This window comes from Oryctolagus cuniculus, chromosome 18 (assembly GCF_964237555.1).
Source record: "Oryctolagus cuniculus chromosome 18, mOryCun1.1, whole genome shotgun sequence".
Taxonomy (NCBI): Eukaryota; Metazoa; Chordata; class Mammalia; order Lagomorpha; family Leporidae; genus Oryctolagus; species Oryctolagus cuniculus.
Window position 1 is genome coordinate 67,365,280 of NC_091449.1, and position 18,483 is coordinate 67,383,762.

The 18,483-nt window shown below is 67.5% G+C and overlaps 1 protein-coding gene and 1 pseudogene across 8 annotated transcripts; both read right to left on the bottom strand.

Moving 5' to 3' along the window:
- Positions 1-4,793: 4,793 nt before the first annotated feature.
- MTHFSD (methenyltetrahydrofolate synthetase domain containing) lies at positions 4,794-17,394 on the bottom strand. Of its 8 annotated transcripts, none has more exons than XM_070061862.1 (8): positions 17,264-17,394; positions 15,466-15,569; positions 14,612-14,725; positions 11,634-11,747; positions 9,451-9,541; positions 8,622-8,734; positions 8,327-8,452; positions 4,794-6,535 (listed from the first exon to the last, which is right to left on the bottom strand). In XM_070061862.1, the coding sequence occupies exons 1-8, from the start codon at positions 17,277-17,279 to the stop codon at positions 6,119-6,121; spliced, it is 1,095 nt and encodes a 364-aa protein (XP_069917963.1). In that variant the 5' UTR covers positions 17,280-17,394; the 3' UTR covers positions 4,794-6,118. The 8 variants fall into 8 exon arrangements, with proteins under 8 accessions (XP_069917963.1, XP_069917962.1, XP_069917965.1 ...); XM_070061861.1 differs by lacking the exon at positions 14,612-14,725 and adding an exon at positions 14,467-14,580 and having other exon boundaries at positions 17,264-17,393; XM_070061864.1 differs by lacking the exon at positions 14,612-14,725 and adding an exon at positions 14,467-14,580 and having other exon boundaries at positions 16,785-17,271.
- LOC138846830 (small nucleolar RNA SNORA40) lies at positions 14,000-14,121 on the bottom strand (annotated as a pseudogene).
- Positions 17,395-18,483: the final 1,089 nt, after the last annotated feature.

Genomic DNA, 18,483 nt, shown 5'->3' on the forward strand with positions numbered 1-18,483 from the left:
TGACAGGGCTGGAGCCCCTGGGCTGCCCGGGTTCCCCCACGCCCGGCCCACTGTCCTGAGGCACCCAGGGCGGTTAGCGAGCCAAGGGAACCCCGCACGGTGCACCTTGGACGTGTGGAGGGGCAAGAGCGCGCGCCGCCATGTGCCCCTGGGAGCATCGGGCGCTCCCACCCTTCCGGGTAGAAGGAAGACCCCGCAGGGCTTGAGACGGCGTTTTCTCAGTGAGTTTGGGGCTGGCGCGCTGGTGCTCCAACGCAGACCCAACGCTGGGATCTCCTAGGCCCACCCTGCGGCCAGCGGGGACCGGGCGGTCAGAGGAGTCGCAGGCCAGCCGGCTGCGAGCGGGACCAGAAATCCTGGGGTGGCGGCGGCCGGAACTGCAGATTCGGGGACCCCCGAGAGCCACTGGTCAGTCTCCGGCGATGGCGTTCAGAACCCCACAGCCCTCGCACCTTTCCGTGGGGGTCCTCACGACTGCCAAGGTCCCTGTCCACTGAGTCTCAGGCCCCGGGAAACCCTGCTGAAGGCGGCTTGGCTGGCCTCTGCTGCCCCCTCCCGCCCGCCCACAGGCTCTGGCTCCGGCTCCCAGAACAGCGCTGGAGAGAACTGGGGCCCGGGAGCCAGGCCGGCGGGGGCCAGGCCCTGGGCATCTGCCTAGGTGTGTCGGGTTGCTGCTCCCCCTCCGGGCTGACCTGTGCTCCCCGAGTTGGCCTGGCTCCGGGGAGCTGGTCAGAGGCAGACCTGGCACTGAGCCCCAGGACTTCCAGCCCCAAGGCTGTGTCGCTGACCAACAGGCCACGTCCCGCCAGCCCCCGGCCTGAGGGAGGAGGAGGGGGAGAGCTGAGCAAGCTGTGATGCAGCCCCACCGGGCGGCGGCAGCGCACTGGGACCCACGCGTGGCCGGTCGCTGGGAACGGAGCTGGGAAGTGGCCCCGGGCGGGATGGGGAGCCTGGCCCAGCTCTCAGGGCCACCGACACCCATTCCCCGGGTTTCCACGGCGGACCCCGAGATGCTTCTGGGGCTGCACAGAAAAAGCTTAAACCAAATCAGAGAGCTGGGCTGGGCAGTGCCCTATCCCCAGCGTGTGGAGGAGGGAGCCCCCTGGTGTCTCCCACAGGGACTGCACCTCCATGTGCGAGCAGGTGACCGGCCAGACCGGGCTGCCGGAGAAACGGCTCCTTGTAGGGCAGAGACGGATCCGGGCCTTGCACACTGTGTTTCTCTGTGTGCTTCGGGGATGGGTGGAAGAAGAGAGATGGCTGACGTTTGCAGGTGTAAAATAATTGTTTTCCTGGACCACAAGACCAGAGATAGAGCTGTTATGGACTCCCACACTTGATGGACACCGGGAACCTGCTGCCATCTCCCTCCAGGCCACACTGGAACAGGCGAGCAGGTGACACCCACGGCAGCCAGATGGGGGAGGGGCACGGGGGAGGGGGGCTCTGCTTGCAAAGCGCGGCGGGGGGGGGCGCTTCCAGGCCTCTTTCAGAGCGGGCGCTGGGTCCCCCGCGGCCAGCACCTGGGTGCACCAGGACCTCAGCGGACCCGGGAAAGGAGCGGGCAGGTGTGCCTGGGGGCGCAGCCCCAGAGCGAGTGACAGACGAGGCCCGGTGCTCTCGGTCTCTGGGAGGCTGCCATCCTGGGCGTGGTCACCAGCTCCCAGGAGCAGGGAGGGCCGGGGGGCAAGACGGTGGGGGAGGCGGGGCAGCTGAGGCTCGGGGGCAGCGGGTCCCTGTCCGGTTCTGGGACCTTTTACTGTGATGCCTGCTCCTGGGCGGAGCTCAAGGTCAGGAGACCCCCTCCCCAGGGAGGAGCAGCCCAGGGCTCTGGGGTCTGGCAGGGAAGCGTCACTGCCCAGGGAGTGGGCCCTGGCTGTTCCTCCGCGGGGAGGCAGCGCCACCTGCTGTCGGCGCCGCGCGGTGCGCGCTGGGGCCGAGCGTGCAGCCGGCGAGGGCGCTGGGTCCCCCGGGGCTGGGCAGAGGCGCGCACCCCACGCTGGGGTCTGGGGCCTGTGACCTCGGCTGAGGAGCAGCCGGCGATTCCTAGAAAGGGGCACGACGAATTCCGTCTTTGCCTAATTGCACAAATGATGGGGCGTATTTAAAATAAACTCCAGAAAAATGAGAAGAAAGTAAACATTGCTTCCACAGTTGCGCTGGCCCCAGGAGCAGCAGATAATGCAGGGGCGGGGGGAGGGGTGGCCGAGGCGAGCGCCCTGGCGGCGGCCACTGGGTCCTGACCTCGTGGGCGGGGCCGGAGCTGCTCCTCTGCCCCCCCCCCCCCGCCCCCCGCCCCGGCTGTCCAGCGCGGTCGCAGGGTGGAGGGAAACCTTCTCACGGGAGAGGACGCGCTCCCTGGGGGCCACACTGCAGCCAGCCGCCGTGCCGGGCTTGTGTCCATGGTTCCCTGCGAGACCTCGGGGAGCTGCAAAACCCCTCCCAGCCACACCTTTCCCATCCGGACAACGGGGAGGTGCCGGTGCCCGCCGCGCGGGGCTTCTCTGGGCGTCCACTGAGCCGGGTCGCCCTCCAAGGAGAGAGAGAGACTTCATTTGCTCACAACTCAGCACCTCGGGGACTGAGCTGCTGGCTTCCGAACCATCCAAAGTGCAAAATATCCACATTACACGGCCCGGTGTCAGCTCCCATTTCGCCCCTATGATTTATGGCCGGCGGCAATAAAGGGCTCCATTGACGGGAGACGCCCCGCCCCGTGGGAGGGGCTGCTTGGTGGGAAGGTGGCCCGGGCGGTTCCTGGGAAAGCCCAGGACGGAGCTGAGCCCCGCACAGCGGCTGGGGCTCCGCGGGGGCGGGGCTGCGGACCGTGTGGGCCTAGGACGCCCCTGCAGCGGGGGACAAGCGTGCCCGGCGCCCTGGTCGGCAGAGGCAGGCAGACATGGAGCCGTCCCGAGCAGCAGGGCCAGGTGAGCCGGGGCGAGGGGGGCGGGCTGGCACCAGGTGTAGCTGCTTGGTGGCGTGGCCACGAGACCCCTGCAGGCGCGGGCCGTGAGTCCACCTGTGCCCTGCGTGCCCTGAGCCCTGGTGGGAGTCAGCAGCCCCTCCGCCCCCTCCCCGGGTGCTTCCTGCTCCTGCCAACACCACCGGCATTGCCTCTCTCTCTCCGGTTTGTGTGGCACGCGGGGCCGGCGTGGCGCGGTCTGTGATCGGCTCGGTCTCGGCTTTGCTCCCTGCTCGAGGGGGACGGCGGGCATTCGGGGTGGGGGGTTCGGCGCGCGTGGGGTATGGATCGTGGCGTCCGTGCTGACACGCGGAGGTTTATAGGCACACCTGGATGCTGTAGTGTGTGTGACTGTCAGCCCAGAATCACACAGCTGCTTGAGGACAAACCACTCCCCCGGACTCTGGGCTCCCTTCCTTCCTTCCTCCTCCCACTCCACAGCCCGGGCAGGTCTCGGAGAAGAGCTCGCTTCTCCGCAGCCGGCATCAGCCGGGCAGCTCGGCTGGGGGACCCGGGCTTGGGTGCCCTGTGCGGGGTGCTGGCTGGCGCCTCCTGCGCGGACCCCTCCCCGGGGCAGCCAGGGCCCCCTCACAGCCAGCACCTGGCACACCACGTGGAGCCCGCAGTCTCAGGGGCTGCCCGCGTGGTGGTCTCTGTGGCCCGAGGCCCGGCTGTCATGCGGGGCGCTCTGGAGTTTCACAGCGCCCACAGCATTGCCACAGCTCAGGCAGTCCACGGTACCCGCCCCATCCCTCAGCTGCTGGGGGAGTGGGGCAGCGCACCTGCACCCCGGCCGTCTCCTCCTGCTGGGAGACGCACTGTGAAGGCTTCTGCGAAGCCCCGAGACGAGACGTGTGGAAGGATGTGGGGAGCAGGGTCCGGCCCAGCAGGGAGGACACCAGCTGAGGCACCTGTGTCCCCCGCACGGGGCCTGGGTTCGAGTTCAGGCCTTGGCTCCCGACCCCAGCTTCCTGCTTGTGCAGCCCCGGGAGACAGCAGCGAGGGCTTGGTGACTGCGTCCCTGCCACTCACAGGGAGACGGCGCTGAGTTCTCTCCCCTCTTGTAGACTTCATTTGAGAGGCAGAGCTAGAGAAAGGGAGAGACAGAGAGGTCGTCCCTCTGCTGGGTCACTCCCCAAAGGGCTGCAATGGCCAGAACTGAGCTGATCTGAAGCCAGAAGCTTCTCCTGGGTCTCCCATGCAGGGGCCCAAAGACCTGGGCCGTCTTCCACTGCTTTCCCAGGCCACAGCAGAGCGGGATCGGAAGAGGAGCAGCTGGGACTTGAACTGGTGTCCATCTAGGCCGCTGGTGCTCCGGGCGGTGGCTTTACCTGCTGCACTTCAGTGCCGGCCCCTGGACCGCGTTCTGACTCCAGCCCAGCACTGGGCACTGCGGGCATTTGGGGAGTGACCCGCAGACAGATGCTCCGTCTCCCTTCCTCTGTCTCTCAAATACTTTTTAAAAAGAACAGGCTGGAGTCCACAGTCCGCACGTTTGAGGGTCTTGTGCCATTCGGAACTCTGGTTAGACTGAACCCAAATACAGGAGACCAGGAAGAGGGAGTGAGATTCCTGCCGTGGGCGGGGATAACGGAGCAGCTGCAAGCCAGGCAGCTCCCAGGCCCGTGCGGGGCTGGGCAGACAGGGAAGGGGCGAAATCCTCGCCTCTGCCCGTGGATGAGGGCGGGAAGCAGCTCCTCTGTGCCAGCAGGACCGCAGGACCACAGGCCTGGCCGGGCAGCGAGTGCTGGGATCGACTGCTGATGTCTGCACACGGGTGCAGCGACCCTGGAGTGACCACGCCGGGACCAGGGCTGAAGCCTGGCTGCCGTTTCTGCTTTTGTAAACATGCATTTTCCATTTTATTTGAAAGGTAGGTGGGAGGAGAGAGATCATCCACTGGTTCGCGCCCCAAATGCCTACAACAGCCGGGACTGGGCCAGACTAGAGCTGGAAGCCTGGGACTTGAACCCAGGTCTCCACGTGGGTGGCAGGGGCCCAAGGACTCGGGCCGCACCCGCATCTCCAGGGTGCCCCCGGCTGTGCTTTGGCCGCTGTGTGTTTATCTCCCCCAGTACCTGCTACGAGGTGCCTCTCCCGCGGTTTGTGGGGCTGTGCTCTCCCTTCGCTTCCTGTCGCAGTTCTCAGCCCTGGTGCAGGCTCTGGGTCTTTCCCCTTAGGGGGTGTCCTGGGCGCTGGTTCCAGGCTGCTCCCAGTCTGAGCACAGCGAGATCTATCAGCCGAGGGAAGGGCCACACTCGGGCGCAGCCTGGGGTCCCGGCGCTGGGAGAGCTGCAGCCCACCTGCGTGGATCTGGGGCTGGGGGGGGGGGGGCTGGGCGGAGGCTCCCAGGGATTTGGAGACTGCCCGACGGGAGTGGGGCGTCAGCCCTGGTAACTCCTGATGGCCGTGGGCGCAGGCCACGGCGGGGTGCATCGCAGCCTTGGTGGACGTTTTGCGTTGGCGCCGGCTCAGGGCGGTGGATCTGCTACAAGTTTCACTGCAAACCCACGAGAGCGAGCGAGCAAAAGCTGCGTGGGGGTCTGCCAGCCGCAGGACGGGCACTGTGGCGAGGAGGGGGAGGACGGACCGGCCACTGGCCCGGAACCACGGCGGATGTGCGGGCCGAGGAGCAGCGCCAGCGTGGAGCCCGGGGGCAGGTGTGGCAGCACGCGCCTCCCTCTGCTGAGGCCCGGGACGCTGCAGACGCACGCTGCTGAAACCCCCGAGCGTGCGACACACGCGCGTCTGCCTGCGACCACTGTAAGCGCGCGTCTGCCGAGAGGGCAGTACAGCCGGAAGCACCTGGGGGACCCAGGGACCCGGAGGCTCTGGGCCAAGCCGAGCATGTGGGCACCCGTGTGCCGGGGGCCTGCGGTTGCCATGAGTCCAGGCCGCCTGCCCGGGCCAGGCAAGGCTGGCTGGTGGAGCGGGAGGCGGCCCCCAGTGCAGTTCTGGGCGTGGGCTCCCCTGCGTCCAACCAGGGTGAGCCCAGGAGCGGTTTTCGCTGAGGCACTGCACTGCCGCGCCGTTGTCATCTGCCTGCGGCTCCCCTAGCCCAGCCCGGCCAGGAGCAGGGGCACAGGGCGCCCCCTCCGAGACTCAGGCCAGCAGCAGGCCGTCACGCTCGCCTCTGCCGCCGTGGCCGCCCGTGGGTCATCTGTCCCTCTGCTGTTCGGCCAGTGCCACCCTCACGGTGCTGGCGCCGAGGCTCAGGCCCTGCAAGCAGGAGACCGCCTGCTGGGCCGAGGCTGGGTCTTGGTAGTGGAGCAGGGCGGGGCGCCGTGGCCCCTGCCAGGTGAGCCGCGGGGGCATCAGCCCGAGCTCCCGGAGGGCTCTCTTGAGATCGCTCACGCGGGCATCGTGGGGGAGGTTCCCCACGGAAACGGTGGCAGCCAGCAGCGGGGAACCGCGGGCCACTCCCTGAGGGTCCTGGGGCCTCCTGACGCTCCCTGGGGGAGCTGCCCGCTGGCTGTCCGCCACGTCCCGGAGGGCGACGTCTTTCCCAGCTTGCTCCTCCCGGCGCCGGAGGCTCCGCAGTATGGGGATTTTCTCCATCATCTCAGGGCTGATCTGAAAAAGCCAAGCGGTTCCGCTGCTCTGAGGGTGCACAGAAGGGACTGGGTCACCGGGGGCCTCCCAGCACGGACGTGTCTGGCTGTCTCTGGCTGTCGGTGAGCCGGCACCTCCAGACACCGCAGGCGAGACCCAGGGGGCGGCAGCGCCCCCAAGAACCTGCTGACCTCACGGGGAGGCCCAGAGCCGGGAGGACAGAGCAGCCCCCGGGGCCGGGCGGGGAGGGGAGAGGAGAAGACCCCCACCCCGTCTCTGGTGCGCTGCCTTTCAGATAAACGGGGAAAAAGTAAAAATTAAAGTGACTACAATCAGATAATCTCGCTCTGTATTGGGCTGGTCTGTAGCTCGGGAGGGAATCACTTTTTTTCTTTTTGAAAAAAAAAAAAAAAAATTCTTAGTTTATTTTTTTGTAAGGCAGAATGACGAGAGGGAAAGACCCAGAAGAGAGGGCGTCCACCTGCTGGCTGACTCCCCAGCCGGCACAGCAGCTAGTGCAGGGCCCGGCGGCAGCGCGTCCCCCAGGCAGTCACAGGAAACGGAAGCGGAGCAGCAGGGACCTGAGCCGGCACCGGGATGGGCGGGAGTGTTCCCGGCATTCCCAGTGTTCCCAGCATGGAGCCCGGACCCAGCGAGGGCGCGGACAGAGGGGCAGGAGGCCGGCGGTGGAAGCGGCTCAGCGCGCCTTCTGTGCCCGCCCCCAGCCGGCCTGCGGCACAGACGGGAGACACTCAGGAAGAGGGGCATCTCGGGCCCCACTTCCACAGGTCGTCCGGGAAGGGGCTCAGGCATTGGCCACAGTGTCCGTGCCCCTCCTCCACCCCAGTCCCTGCGGCAGCGTGGGGTCCCACCCCCGCCCCAACAAATGTCCACGAGAGCTCGCCCTGCTGCAGGAGAGCGGGGCAGGAGGGGCAGCCGCTGCGTCCTTCAGAGCCCCACGCGGGGGCGACCTCAGGGCCACAGAGGAGGAACGGCCTGGCCAGCGGCCGAGGTCGCGGCTTACGGCCAGCAGAGCGCGGGTCAGGAGGCTCCGGCACAGCCAGGCCGCATCTGCTGCACCCGGACGGTCCCTCATCTGCCCGTTTTCATCCCCCTATGATTTCTCCCTCATTCCGGTCTCTGCCGGCATGACCACCACCTGAATCCCAGGTGACAGCTAAGATCCGCAGGTTAGGGTCACAAAGTGGCACCCTCCAAAGGGCCCGGCCTGGCCTCCAAGCCTCTCCCATTCTGCTTGGAGGTCCACACCTGCAGTGGACAAATCTGGATTCACAGGGCCAGCGCTGTGGCGTAGCGGGTAAAGCCACCACCTGCAGTGCCGGCATCCCATATGGGTGCCAGTTCCAGTCCCGGCTGCTCCACTTCTGATCCAGCTCCCTGCTATGGCCTGGGAAAGCAGTGGAGGATGGCCCAAGTCCTTGGGCCCCTGCACCCGTGTGGGAGACCTGGAAGAAGCTCCTGGCTTCGGATCAGCCCAGCTCCGGCCCTTGTGGCCATCTGGGGGGTGAACCAGAGGACAGGAGACCAATCTCTTTCTCTCTCTGCCTCTGCCTCTCAGATAAACAAATCTTAGCACTTAGAGAGGGAACGAACGCACAGGGCTGCAAACCGCTGCCTCCTAGGAGTGGACTGGCAGAACTCGGCCCCAGCCGCACATCAGGGCCCAGAGGTTTGTAAGCAGCCCTGGAGCCTGGAAACGCGACCCAAGAGACCCCACGGCGACCCTCAAGCACCAGGCCAGCGCCGCAGACAGCTGCACGCCAGGCGACGCCTGGCCCGGCCACCACCCACCTTGGACCACGCGATGCCGGCTGGCTGCGGGCGCTCCCGGCCGGTGGCGATGAGCCGGGTGGGAGTGAGGATGTAGTCGACCATGATGTCGTGGTCCTCCAGGAGGGCTTCCGGGATGTCCACGACCTGGTCAGGCAGAGGCAGGTAAAGGGCCGCCGGGGAGACGCCCAGCGGACGTGAGTCACACAGCACCTGAGTCCTCCGTAGGGGAGGCGGCTGCGCCCGGCAGTCCACCCCGGCTCCGGTGCCAGGCCAGAGCAGCCCCTCCCCCAGCGGGCGCCGTCGCAGGAAGCACCTGGCAGTCGTGGACGATGGTGACCACCGGCGTCCCCTCGTGCACGGCGCCCATCGACACCATCATGGCGTACTCCAGGTCTGCGTAACCTTCTCCCTTCCCGATCCTCCAGCCTGCGGGCAGAGGGAACAGCACCTCCCTGGGTCCAGGGTGCCGCCGGGGGGTGCACCTCCCCCAGGTCACCCGGAGGCAACCGCATGGAGCCCACCAAAAATGGACGCCCAGCGCCACCGGAAATGGACGGCGGCTGGGACACCAGGCAGGGACCAGGTCCCCGTCACCAAGGGAGACAGAGCCCGCGCCTTCCAAGTCATAAAGGAGTTCCCACCAAGAGCAGGGACAGATTCCTCCTGCCGGGCCCTGCCCCCCTCACCTGGCCCCCAGGGGCCCGCGCTGATGCTGTGCCCCCCCCGTCTCCGCAGGACCCCAGCCCAGGGGGCCAGACTCGTTGCCAGCACCCAGCACACCGTTCCTGCCTCGCCCACGGGGGCGGGAGGGGCCATGCTTCCCAAGCACAGAACAGCCACGACCGAGCTGGGACGAGGGCCACTGCCGGCCAGGGCTCGGGAGGGCGGACGCGCGCTGCGGGCGCCGCCAGAGGCCTGGGGACAGGCCGGAGTCCCGGCGAGCACGCGCTGCTCCGGGCGCTCGGCCTCGGGGCAGAAAGCAGTGAGCGCCCTACAGGTGTGGGGTGGGGGGGCAGCCAATCCTGCGGCGCCAGTCACGGCGGGAAGCGGCAGCGCTGAGCGGCTCCTAACGGCCGGAGGGAACTTGCACAGCGGCCACCCAGGAACCTGTCACCCCGAGACGTCCTGTGGGCAAACCTCACCTTTCTCAGAAACAGCGACGGATCCCACCACAACCAAATCCACGAGGACCTTGGAGTCCAGGCCCACGGGCACGCTGTGGCTCCTGACGCCCTGCAGGTGGAGATGTGCGCCAGGCAGCCCGGCCTCAGGCCCGTGGTCGGAGAGCAGCGGATTCCAGCCAGCCCCCGGGACCAGCCAGCGCAGGCTCTGCCCAAGCGCACGCCGGCATCCGGCTGTGGAGAGTCAGCACCCAGCAAAGGTGCACCCCCACATCCCTCCCAGGAAGGAGGCAGAAAGAGCTGCTGGCGCCAGGTCATTTCTTAAAGTCTAGCGCGTGTTCTCCCATGAGGCACAGAGCCCAGTGGTTAGCACTCCGGCTGGGTGGGGAGTCCCCAGGACCGAGCACAGAGGCACCGCGGCTGGGCCCCACACTGAGCGCCCGAGGCACGGCCGGCACGCACAAGCCTTGCACGAGCACTCTCCTAAAACTCTCGCAGGGGCCGGCGCTGTGGTGCAGCGGGTAGAAGTCCTGGCCTGCAGTGCCGGCATCCCATATGGGCGCTGGTTCGAGTCCCGGCTGCTCCACTTCTGATCCAGCTCTCTGCTGTGGCCTGGGAAAGCAGTGGAAGATGGCCCAAGTCCTTGGGCCCCTGCACCCACGTGGGAGACCTGGAGGAAGCTCCTGGCTTTGGGTTGGCGCAGCTCCGGCTGTTGCCGCGTTTAGGAAGTGAACCATCGGAAGGAAGACCTGTCTCTCTGTCTCTCCTTCTCACTGTAACTCTACCTCTCAAATAAATAAATACAATCTTTGAAACAAAACAAAACAACACTGCTACCCAGCCAGAGTGCCTGCGCCTGCACGGAGCCGCCGCAGGTGAGGGACAAGCGGCTGCCGGTCTGCCTGGCCCTCAGCGAAGCCTGGGGGCCGCCCAGCACAGCCCCTGCCCTGCGCCGCCCCCCCGCCAGCTGGGAGAGGAGTCCCGCCGCGGGAGCGTGTGCGTGCGCTCCCCAGCGGCCGCGGAGGCGACTGCAGCGGCTGGGCGCGCTCGCGGGGTGGCTTCCCTACGTCATACATAGTTTTGTGGGGCCCTAACAGACTCCATTTTGGGAATAAGATGGGCTATCAATAAACAGAGCAAAGCACTCAATTTTCACAGCGGACTTACATGGCAGGCCCTTAGCGGGGATATGTCGGATTCACTATTTCTTGTTCTCCTGGGTTAGGAAGCCAACAACACAGGGTTTGCGTTAGGACTGTTTGAAAGGCCACCGGGAGCTGTTTCCTAACCGTGACTCGCAAGACGAGCTCCGCTCCAGACACCGGGGGTGACCCTGAACGCGGCTTCCGCCAGGCGGCACGCAGCCCACAGAATCCTGCTCTAGGCAGTTCAGCAAGTCTGCAGGAGCCTGGGATCAAAAGTAAGCTCCCCGCTGTAGCCATTTTCTTTAAAGACTTATCTACTTATCTGAAAGGCAGAGCAACACACAGAGAGGGCAGAGAAACAGAGCTTCCACCACCGGGCCACTCCCCACATGCCTGCCGCAGCCAGGCTGGGCTAAGGGACAGGCGGGAGCGGGGGCGGGAGCTGCATCCTGGCCTCCGTGCAGGTGGCGGGCGCTCGGGTACTGGGCGCGGCCGTCCCCTGCTGCCTCACAGCTTGTCAGCAGCCGCATCAGGAGCCTGGAGTACCGGGACTGGAACCAGCTCTGACACGGCGTGCGGGCGCCCCACGCGTGGCTGAGCCCACTGCACCACGAAGCCCGCCACAGTGCTAACCCTTCTGAGGCCACGCCTCGCTGATCAGTAACACAGTTCCCACGAACGCTCTGGAGACCTCTAGCACCCAACTGTCCTGCCACAGCCTCCAGTTAGGCCCGTTTTGGAAATCCCACCCCAACGCCCGCGGCTCTGTGCAGCCATGCCAACACTAGAGGGCGCCAGCGCCCCCGGACCTGCGGCGCCTTGGCTTTCCACCAGGAACCGGTAACTTGCCAGCCTGGTGCAAAACGGGAGCTCGGCACGGAAGCCCAGCGGCCCCGGAGTCCTCGCACGCGGCTCCTCCATGGGAGACAGTGCCGCACACTAACGTCTCGGCGCGTTCGGCTCTGCTATGGCACCGTCTGCCTCATGGCGCTGCTTTGGGCGGAAGGCTGGCAGGGCGCAGGTGTCTCCCTGGCGGGTGGCACCGCTCCCGGCGCTTACCTGGGAGGTGGCGCACCGCCTGAGGTCGGCCTTCGAGGCTCCGGGGGGAGGCGTGATCTTGTTGAACAGGCCCGTCCTCAGCCGCGGCGTCGGGACCAGCAGCGTTTTCTTGCTCTGTAGGGCAGACAGTCAGTGTGGGTTCTGTTGCACAAAGGGCATTCTCGCTTCAGGAGGGAGGGCAAACCGCCAGTCGGCATCGGCTGGTGTCCGCCAAGGAGGTTACTCCTTGGCAGACTCCGCGTGTGGGGCGCAGCCGGACTCTGTTCCCAGTGTGGCCTTCCCGCGACGAGGCGCGGCGGTCACCAACCTCCCTCTCCGGTGCCGGGGCAAGACAGCACAGAAATCCCGCCCGAGGGCGGCTCCCGTGAAACCCCATCAGGCCCTCAGTGCGCTGCGCCTCCGCCTCTCGGAACTCAGCGCTCCACCGCCAGAACAGGTGGAGACAGGACAGCGTAGCGACACTGAAAACACCACTTCACCCAAGCTTCGCATGGAGTCTGCTGTCCCCTGAGCCACGGTCCGAGAGCTGGCACCCTGCTCGGTACCTCACCGCCGATGTCACAGGCTCTGTTCGGCTGTCAGGTGCCCCGGGCCAGTCCCAGGGCCTGTCATGAGCCAGTCACTCGTCTGAGGGCGGGGCAGCTCAGGGAGGCTCTGTATGCAGGGACCCAGCGCAACCTCTCTCTTATGCAGGGACCCAGGACAGACACCTCTCTCTTGTGCAGGGACCCAGGGCAGGGCCACCTCTCTCTGTATGCAGGGGCCCAGGGCAGGGCCACCTCTCTCTCTTGTGCAGGGACCCAGGACACAGACACCTCTCTCTTATGCAGGGGCCCAGGGAAGGGCCACCTCTCTCTCTTGTGCAGGGACCCAGGACACAGACACCTCTCTCTGTATGCAAGGGCCCAGGGCAGGGCCACCTCTCTGTATGCAGGGACCCAGGACACAGACACCTCTCTCTCTTATGCAGGGACCCAGGGCAGGGCCACCTCTCTCTGTATGCAGGGGCCCAGGGCACGGACACCTCTCTCTTGTGCAGGGGCCCAGGGCAGGGCCACCTCTCTCTGTATGCAGGGGCCCAGGACACAGACACCTCTCTCTGTATGCAAGGGCCCAGGGCAGGGCCACCTCTCTGTATGCAGGGACCCAGGACACAGACACCTCTCTCTGTATGCAGGGGCCCAGGGCACGGACACCTCTCTCTGTATGCAGGGGCCCAGGGCACAGACACCTCTCTCTGTATGCAGGGGCCCAGGGCAGGGCCACCTCTCTCTGTATGCAGGGGCCCAGGACACAGACACCTCTCTCTGTATGCAAGGGCCCAGGGCAGGGCCACCTCTCTGTATGCAGGGACCCAGGACACAGACACCTCTCTCTGTATGCAGGGGCCCAGGGCACGGACACCTCTCTCTGTATGCAGGGGCCCAGGGCACAGACACCTCTCTCTGTATGCAGGGACCCAGGGCAGGGCCACCTCTCTCTGTATGCAGGGGCCCAGGGCAGGGCCACCTCTCTCTTATGCAGGGACCCAGGGCAGGGACACCTCTCTGTTATGCAGGGACCCAGGGCAGGGATACCTCTCTCTTATGCAGGGACCCAGGGCAGGGACACCTCTCTCTTATGCAGGGGCCCAGGGCAGGGACACCTCTCTCTTATGCAGGGACCCAGGGCAGGGACACCTCTCTCTGTATGCAGGGCAGCCACGCAGCATGTTTAGAAAATCTTGCAGCTAAGGATGGAGCGGCTGCCCTCATGTCGGGGCAGAAGGCAACCCCGGGCCAAAGGCAGCCCCACTGAGCCACAGTTGGCCGGCTTGAGCCATGGTTTGACCGTGAGGAAGGGGTGCTTCCATGGGAGAGGTGGGATGAGCAGAGGCTGGGGTTCAGCGCGCCCTCTTCTGCAAGCCCCACCTCCCCAGGTCAGCCGTCTCAGCCCCGGCCACACCAGCCTGGCGCGGCGCTCACTGCAGGGCCGGCCCGGAAGCTGGTGGGCAGCATGCAGCGCCGTGTGCAGCCAGGGTCCTGCCTGCCCCGCGCCTCCCTCCCCCGAGTGGTGTGTGGCTTGCCACTCAGCCCACGTCCGGTCTCTTCAGGTGGCACAGGGGAGCAGCCAGCTGCGGGGGAATGCGCTCAGACCCCGCGTGCCGCCGCTTTCTTCCTGTGCTCCCCGGTATCCCCCTCCCCGCAGTGTGACGGCAGCTGTGGGGGCACCGGGTCCCCACTGGAGAGCTCCCAGGGCCTCGTGCTGTGGCCCTGGCGCCCCTTTCCGGTCAGCGGCCACTGCATCCGCGCCGGCAGCGTCTGGGCCTCTACGTCTTTGCCTGTATTTGATTTAGGAGCTTATTTTGATTTAAAAAATTTTTTTACCCTATTCCTGCTTGTTTGTATCAAAACTCATGGTGGTCGATGCGTTCTGGGTTGCAGAAGAGGGTTTACCCGTTGCACCTGTGTCAGTCTGTGCAGGTTAAACAAGAACCGATACAAGTGCAGTTTATTTTGTTTTCAAACGGGTGCCTAACAGATATGAGCATTAAAACTGACACCGGGTTTTATGTCCATGCACGTTACATTACGCTCAATCAGCTTAACCTGACCTGGGCCCTTCCCCGAGAAGGAGCCGCCCTGCAGGCCTCCGGGGACGCAGCCGGGCGTCCTGTCGGTCCTGCCTCGGCTCTCGCCAGGATCAGTCAGCTGCAGCAGCAGGAAACGAACACCCGAGGAAGCGCACGGGGCCCGAAAGCCTCGGGGCCGCTGCCAGCCGACAGCGCGCAGGGCACCCTGCTGCCGGGAGGGGCGCCATCTCTCTGGGCAGGCCCGTCGCGGGGTGGGGTTACCTGCAGTGCCAGCAGCCGGGCACCTTCCAGCGGTTTATCGGGGTCCACTTTCACTTCCTGCGCTCTGGCGAAAACGTCCATGTCTTGCAGGTTTTGGCAAGCCACGTAAGACCCCTAGTTGGGCAACCAGACAGAGCGCACTTACGTCGAGGACCAGGAAGCGGGCACTTCGCTGGGGTGCATCGGGGTTGACTTTGACGGTCCTGGCCGTCCGGAACGCCTGCAGGCGTGGGAGGAGCTCAGCCGCGTGGGGCGCGCCCTGTAGTGAAGGTCACTGGCTGTCAGTGAGCGCCGGAGGCTCCGCGGCCCGCCGGGGGCCCTGGCTCGTGTCAGACGAGGCAGGCAGAGTACCAGGCCCGAGCGCCCGTTAGCTTCCACAGAATGGCCACAGCCGTGCACCCCACCAGAGCGGAGGGCTCCCACCCCCGCCAGGGGTCTGCCTCCGTCGGCTCCCCTGTACCCCTCCTGCTTCTCTCCCTGGAGAGACAAGCATGGGACAGGGCGTTCTGGGAGCGGCTCAGCTGGCCTGGGTGCTGGGGGACAGACGGTCCCATGGGGGGGTCTCGTCCGGCCCTCAGGCCTGCCTGGCCGGGATCCACCCGCTGCTGTCACGTGGGCTCTCCTGGGACCTGCACCTGCAGGCCACCTCTCTCCACCACCCGGACACCCTGGACACTGCGGCCCCGTGTCGCAGGGACGGGCCAGGCGCTCATTCCCGCACAGGGGTGCCGGAGGCTGGGCCTCTCACCGCACCGTCACTGCTTAGGCCCTCAGGGAGGCAAACTTGGTGACAGGCGTCCTCTAGCCAGGATAAACACGCGCTTGGTGGCCCCCAGGGGCGGCAGCTGAGGGCCGTGCCTCACGGCACAGCGCCCGCCAAGCGGCTCCCGTTTCACACGGCTCCTTGGCCAGCAAAGCCTGGGCCACCTTGGGGCAGCGTGGGTAGGCGGGGACCCTGTGACGCACCTGGCCCTGGAACGCCCCCCGCGGCTTCTGTACCTTGAAGTTGGGGATCCTGTGGTGCACAGGCCGCGGGAAGTCAGCCAGGTTTTGTGACTCCATGTGGTCCCAGATGCGCTCACGGATGTCCTGCTTGGAGACCCCTACGGCGACAACGGGCGCGATTCACTAGCACACCCCCCCGTGCACTCGGCGCCACGCTGTGCCCGCTGAGCTCCGCCCTGAGAAACCAGGCCCAGGAGACCTCTCCCCTTCAGGCCCAAGTGGCTAAGGGCCCAGCGCAGTGTACGAAACGCACGCCAGGACCCCCTCGCCGAGCCCGGGCTCCCCTGGGCCACTGCGGGGATGGACTGCGCGGTCATCCCCACACGGGGACGGCTGTGTGTCAGCCGTGGCTCTGGGTCCCCCGCTGCCCGGCCCAGGTCGCTGTGGGAGGCCCGGGAATCCCGCCCGCGGGCCACGGTGTGCCTCAGACACGACCGGGCAGGGCTGATAAAGTCCGCACTGCCCGGGGGTTCCTCTTGCGGAAACGTAAAAGTCACTTTCCAGTGAAGTCAAGCCAAAGCCAGCGTTCGGACGAGCCCGTTTTAAAGTACTTGCTGGATCTGTTTCTCTCGGCCAGGGGCGCGCCAGTGACCTGTCACCCGGCCAGCGGCTCCCGGCACCCATCTCAAGGCAGACTTCATGCCCAAAGGCAACGCTGGCCGGGCGGGGCTCGGCTTCGCCAGGGCCATCGCGGGGTCTCCACGGGGACACACGGCCCGCAGGGGACGTGGGAGGCTTTGCAGCTGGGGCCGAGTCGACCTCCGGTATGGGAGATCGGGGCCAGGACTACAGAACTGCCCGGCACGCGGCTGCGCGCCCACCCTCAGCCCATGGCGGGAGGGAGTGGCCCAGAGCCCGGCGGAGCCCGAGCCAGCGGCCTCCGAGGACTAAGTCAGCACCTGCAGCCTGGCGAAGTCTGTAACGGCTTCCCGCCCAGGCCTGCCAGGTGCCCGGTCTCCTCCCCGCATCTCGGGCTGCACACAGACCTTCCCTTCCCCTGAGCGGTGCCGTCTGTAACCGAAGGCAAAGTCTCGCCGCTCACCGGCGCACGGCCAGGTCAGCGTCCGCTGCAGGCACAGCGCGGCTGCGGGCCCGGCCGGGCGTCGGAACGCGGCTCCCGCTGTGTGCCTGGCGCAGTCTCCTACCCGGGCCTGGGCTCAGCAGGGGTCAGGCTCCCCCTGGCCGGGGACCGCGCCCCCGCTGCGCTTGGCAGCGCCCTCAGGTCCAGTGCCGGCGCGCCTGCGCCCCCTCTCCACCGGGGCCGTGGCATCTCCCCCGGGCGCACTCCCTGAGCGCTCGGCTGCTGGGCAGACCTGGGGGCCCTCCCTGGTCCGTGCGTCGCCTTCACCAGCAACCGCGACGGCCCTGCGGCACGGCCGACTCCGCGCGAGCAGGCGGGCGACCCCCGCTCCCGGGGCGCGGGGCGCGGGGCCGAGGGCCAAGGGCGGGTCGCTGCCCCGGGAAAGTCACGAGAGCCCGGGGCGCGACCAGGCGACGCCTGGGCCCTGTTCCGAGGCAGCTGTCGACCCCCGGCCGGGCCGTGGACGCCGCTCCTCCCCGCCGCGCTCCCGCGTGGCATGGGCGCGCCACGGGAGCGGCGTGGGGCAGGGTCTCCGCCGACCCCGCCCGCGTCACCGCCGCGCGCCTCGGCGTCCCCCGACCACGCGGGGTGGTCGCAACGGCCGGCACACACCCCGCGCCGTCCCCAGCCTCCCGCGCGTCCGGGGCCGCCGCGGACCCAGCCCGATCGCGGCGCAGACCCCGCCGCAGGCCGGCCCGCCGCGCCCCTCACCCGCCCTCGGCTCCATTGCTACGCGATCTCTGCGCGACGTCGCCCGGTCGTCATCGGCACGCGACGTCGTCTCGCGTCATCGGCACGCGCTGTTCCCGCGCCTGCGCGGTGGCCGGATTCGGGGGGGGGCGGGAAAGCAGCGGCGTCGCCGTGGAGACTTCCGGGAGAGGCCCGCGCGCGCATGCGCTGACGCTGGGCCGCGGCGCGCCGCTCGCCTGCCCTTGTGCGCCGAGCGCGCCCCGGGCTTCACCCCGCCGAGCGGCGTCTTGGCGTCTCGGGGCTCCTGCCGGTGCAGACGCGCCCGTCCCCCTCCCAGGCCTTGGAGGCCGCCCCTCCGGGACCAGAGCCTGCGGGTGCCCGGGAGGCGGCGGACCCGGCGGAGGGGGCGCCCGGGAGCCCGCGCCCCGCGCCCGTCGCTCTCCCTTGGCGCTGCCTTGCGGGTCCCCCCGCACCGACCGCTGCCGCCGGGCTGCGGGGAGGACGCAGCCGCGCCCCGGCGGGCACGGCGCTGGGTTATCCCCCGGGGCCCCGCACGAGCCGCCAGCTCCGGGGGGAGATGGAGTCGCAGCCCGCTGGTGCCGACCGGCCCTGGTGACGCGTCAGTCGGGGCGCAGTCGCAAGTCTGGGGGCGCACGTTCGGCGCCGCTCGGGATGCCCGGCTCCGCGGGAGTGCGTGGGTCCAGCCCCGGCTGCGCGCTTCCATCCAGTTCCGTGCTAATGCGCGCTCGGGGCGGGGGTCTCTGCGCCCCACGCGGAGACGCACGGTCAGCTCCGGGCTCCTGGCCCGCGCTGGGGCGGTGGACCACCTGGTGGGAGGTCCCCACTGCTCCCTCCCTCCCTCCCTCTCTGATAAATCAGAATATTCCAGCTGTGTTCTCGACTTCAGGGGCCCCCACCCTTCCTCTCGGGCAGCACACGTGGGCTAGGAGCGAGTTCATCTCTAGCTGTCAGCGGCCCCCACCCGGGAGCGGGTTACACCTGTCGGGAGCCGCGGGCCGCGCCGTCAGAGGCCCCCGCCTGCCCCTCCGCCTGGGCCCGGCGGAGACCGAGTCTCCCGGGAGTGCTGGGGACGGGGGACCAGCGCAGGCCGCTGTTGCCGCAGCAGGCCTCAGCCTAAAGCCAGGACGCGCGCGAGCCAGCCACGCAGCGTGGAGTCGCTGCGGAGCAAAGCAGCGGCGGAGAGGCGGTGGCCAGCTGAAACCGCGGTATAGACGGGTGCA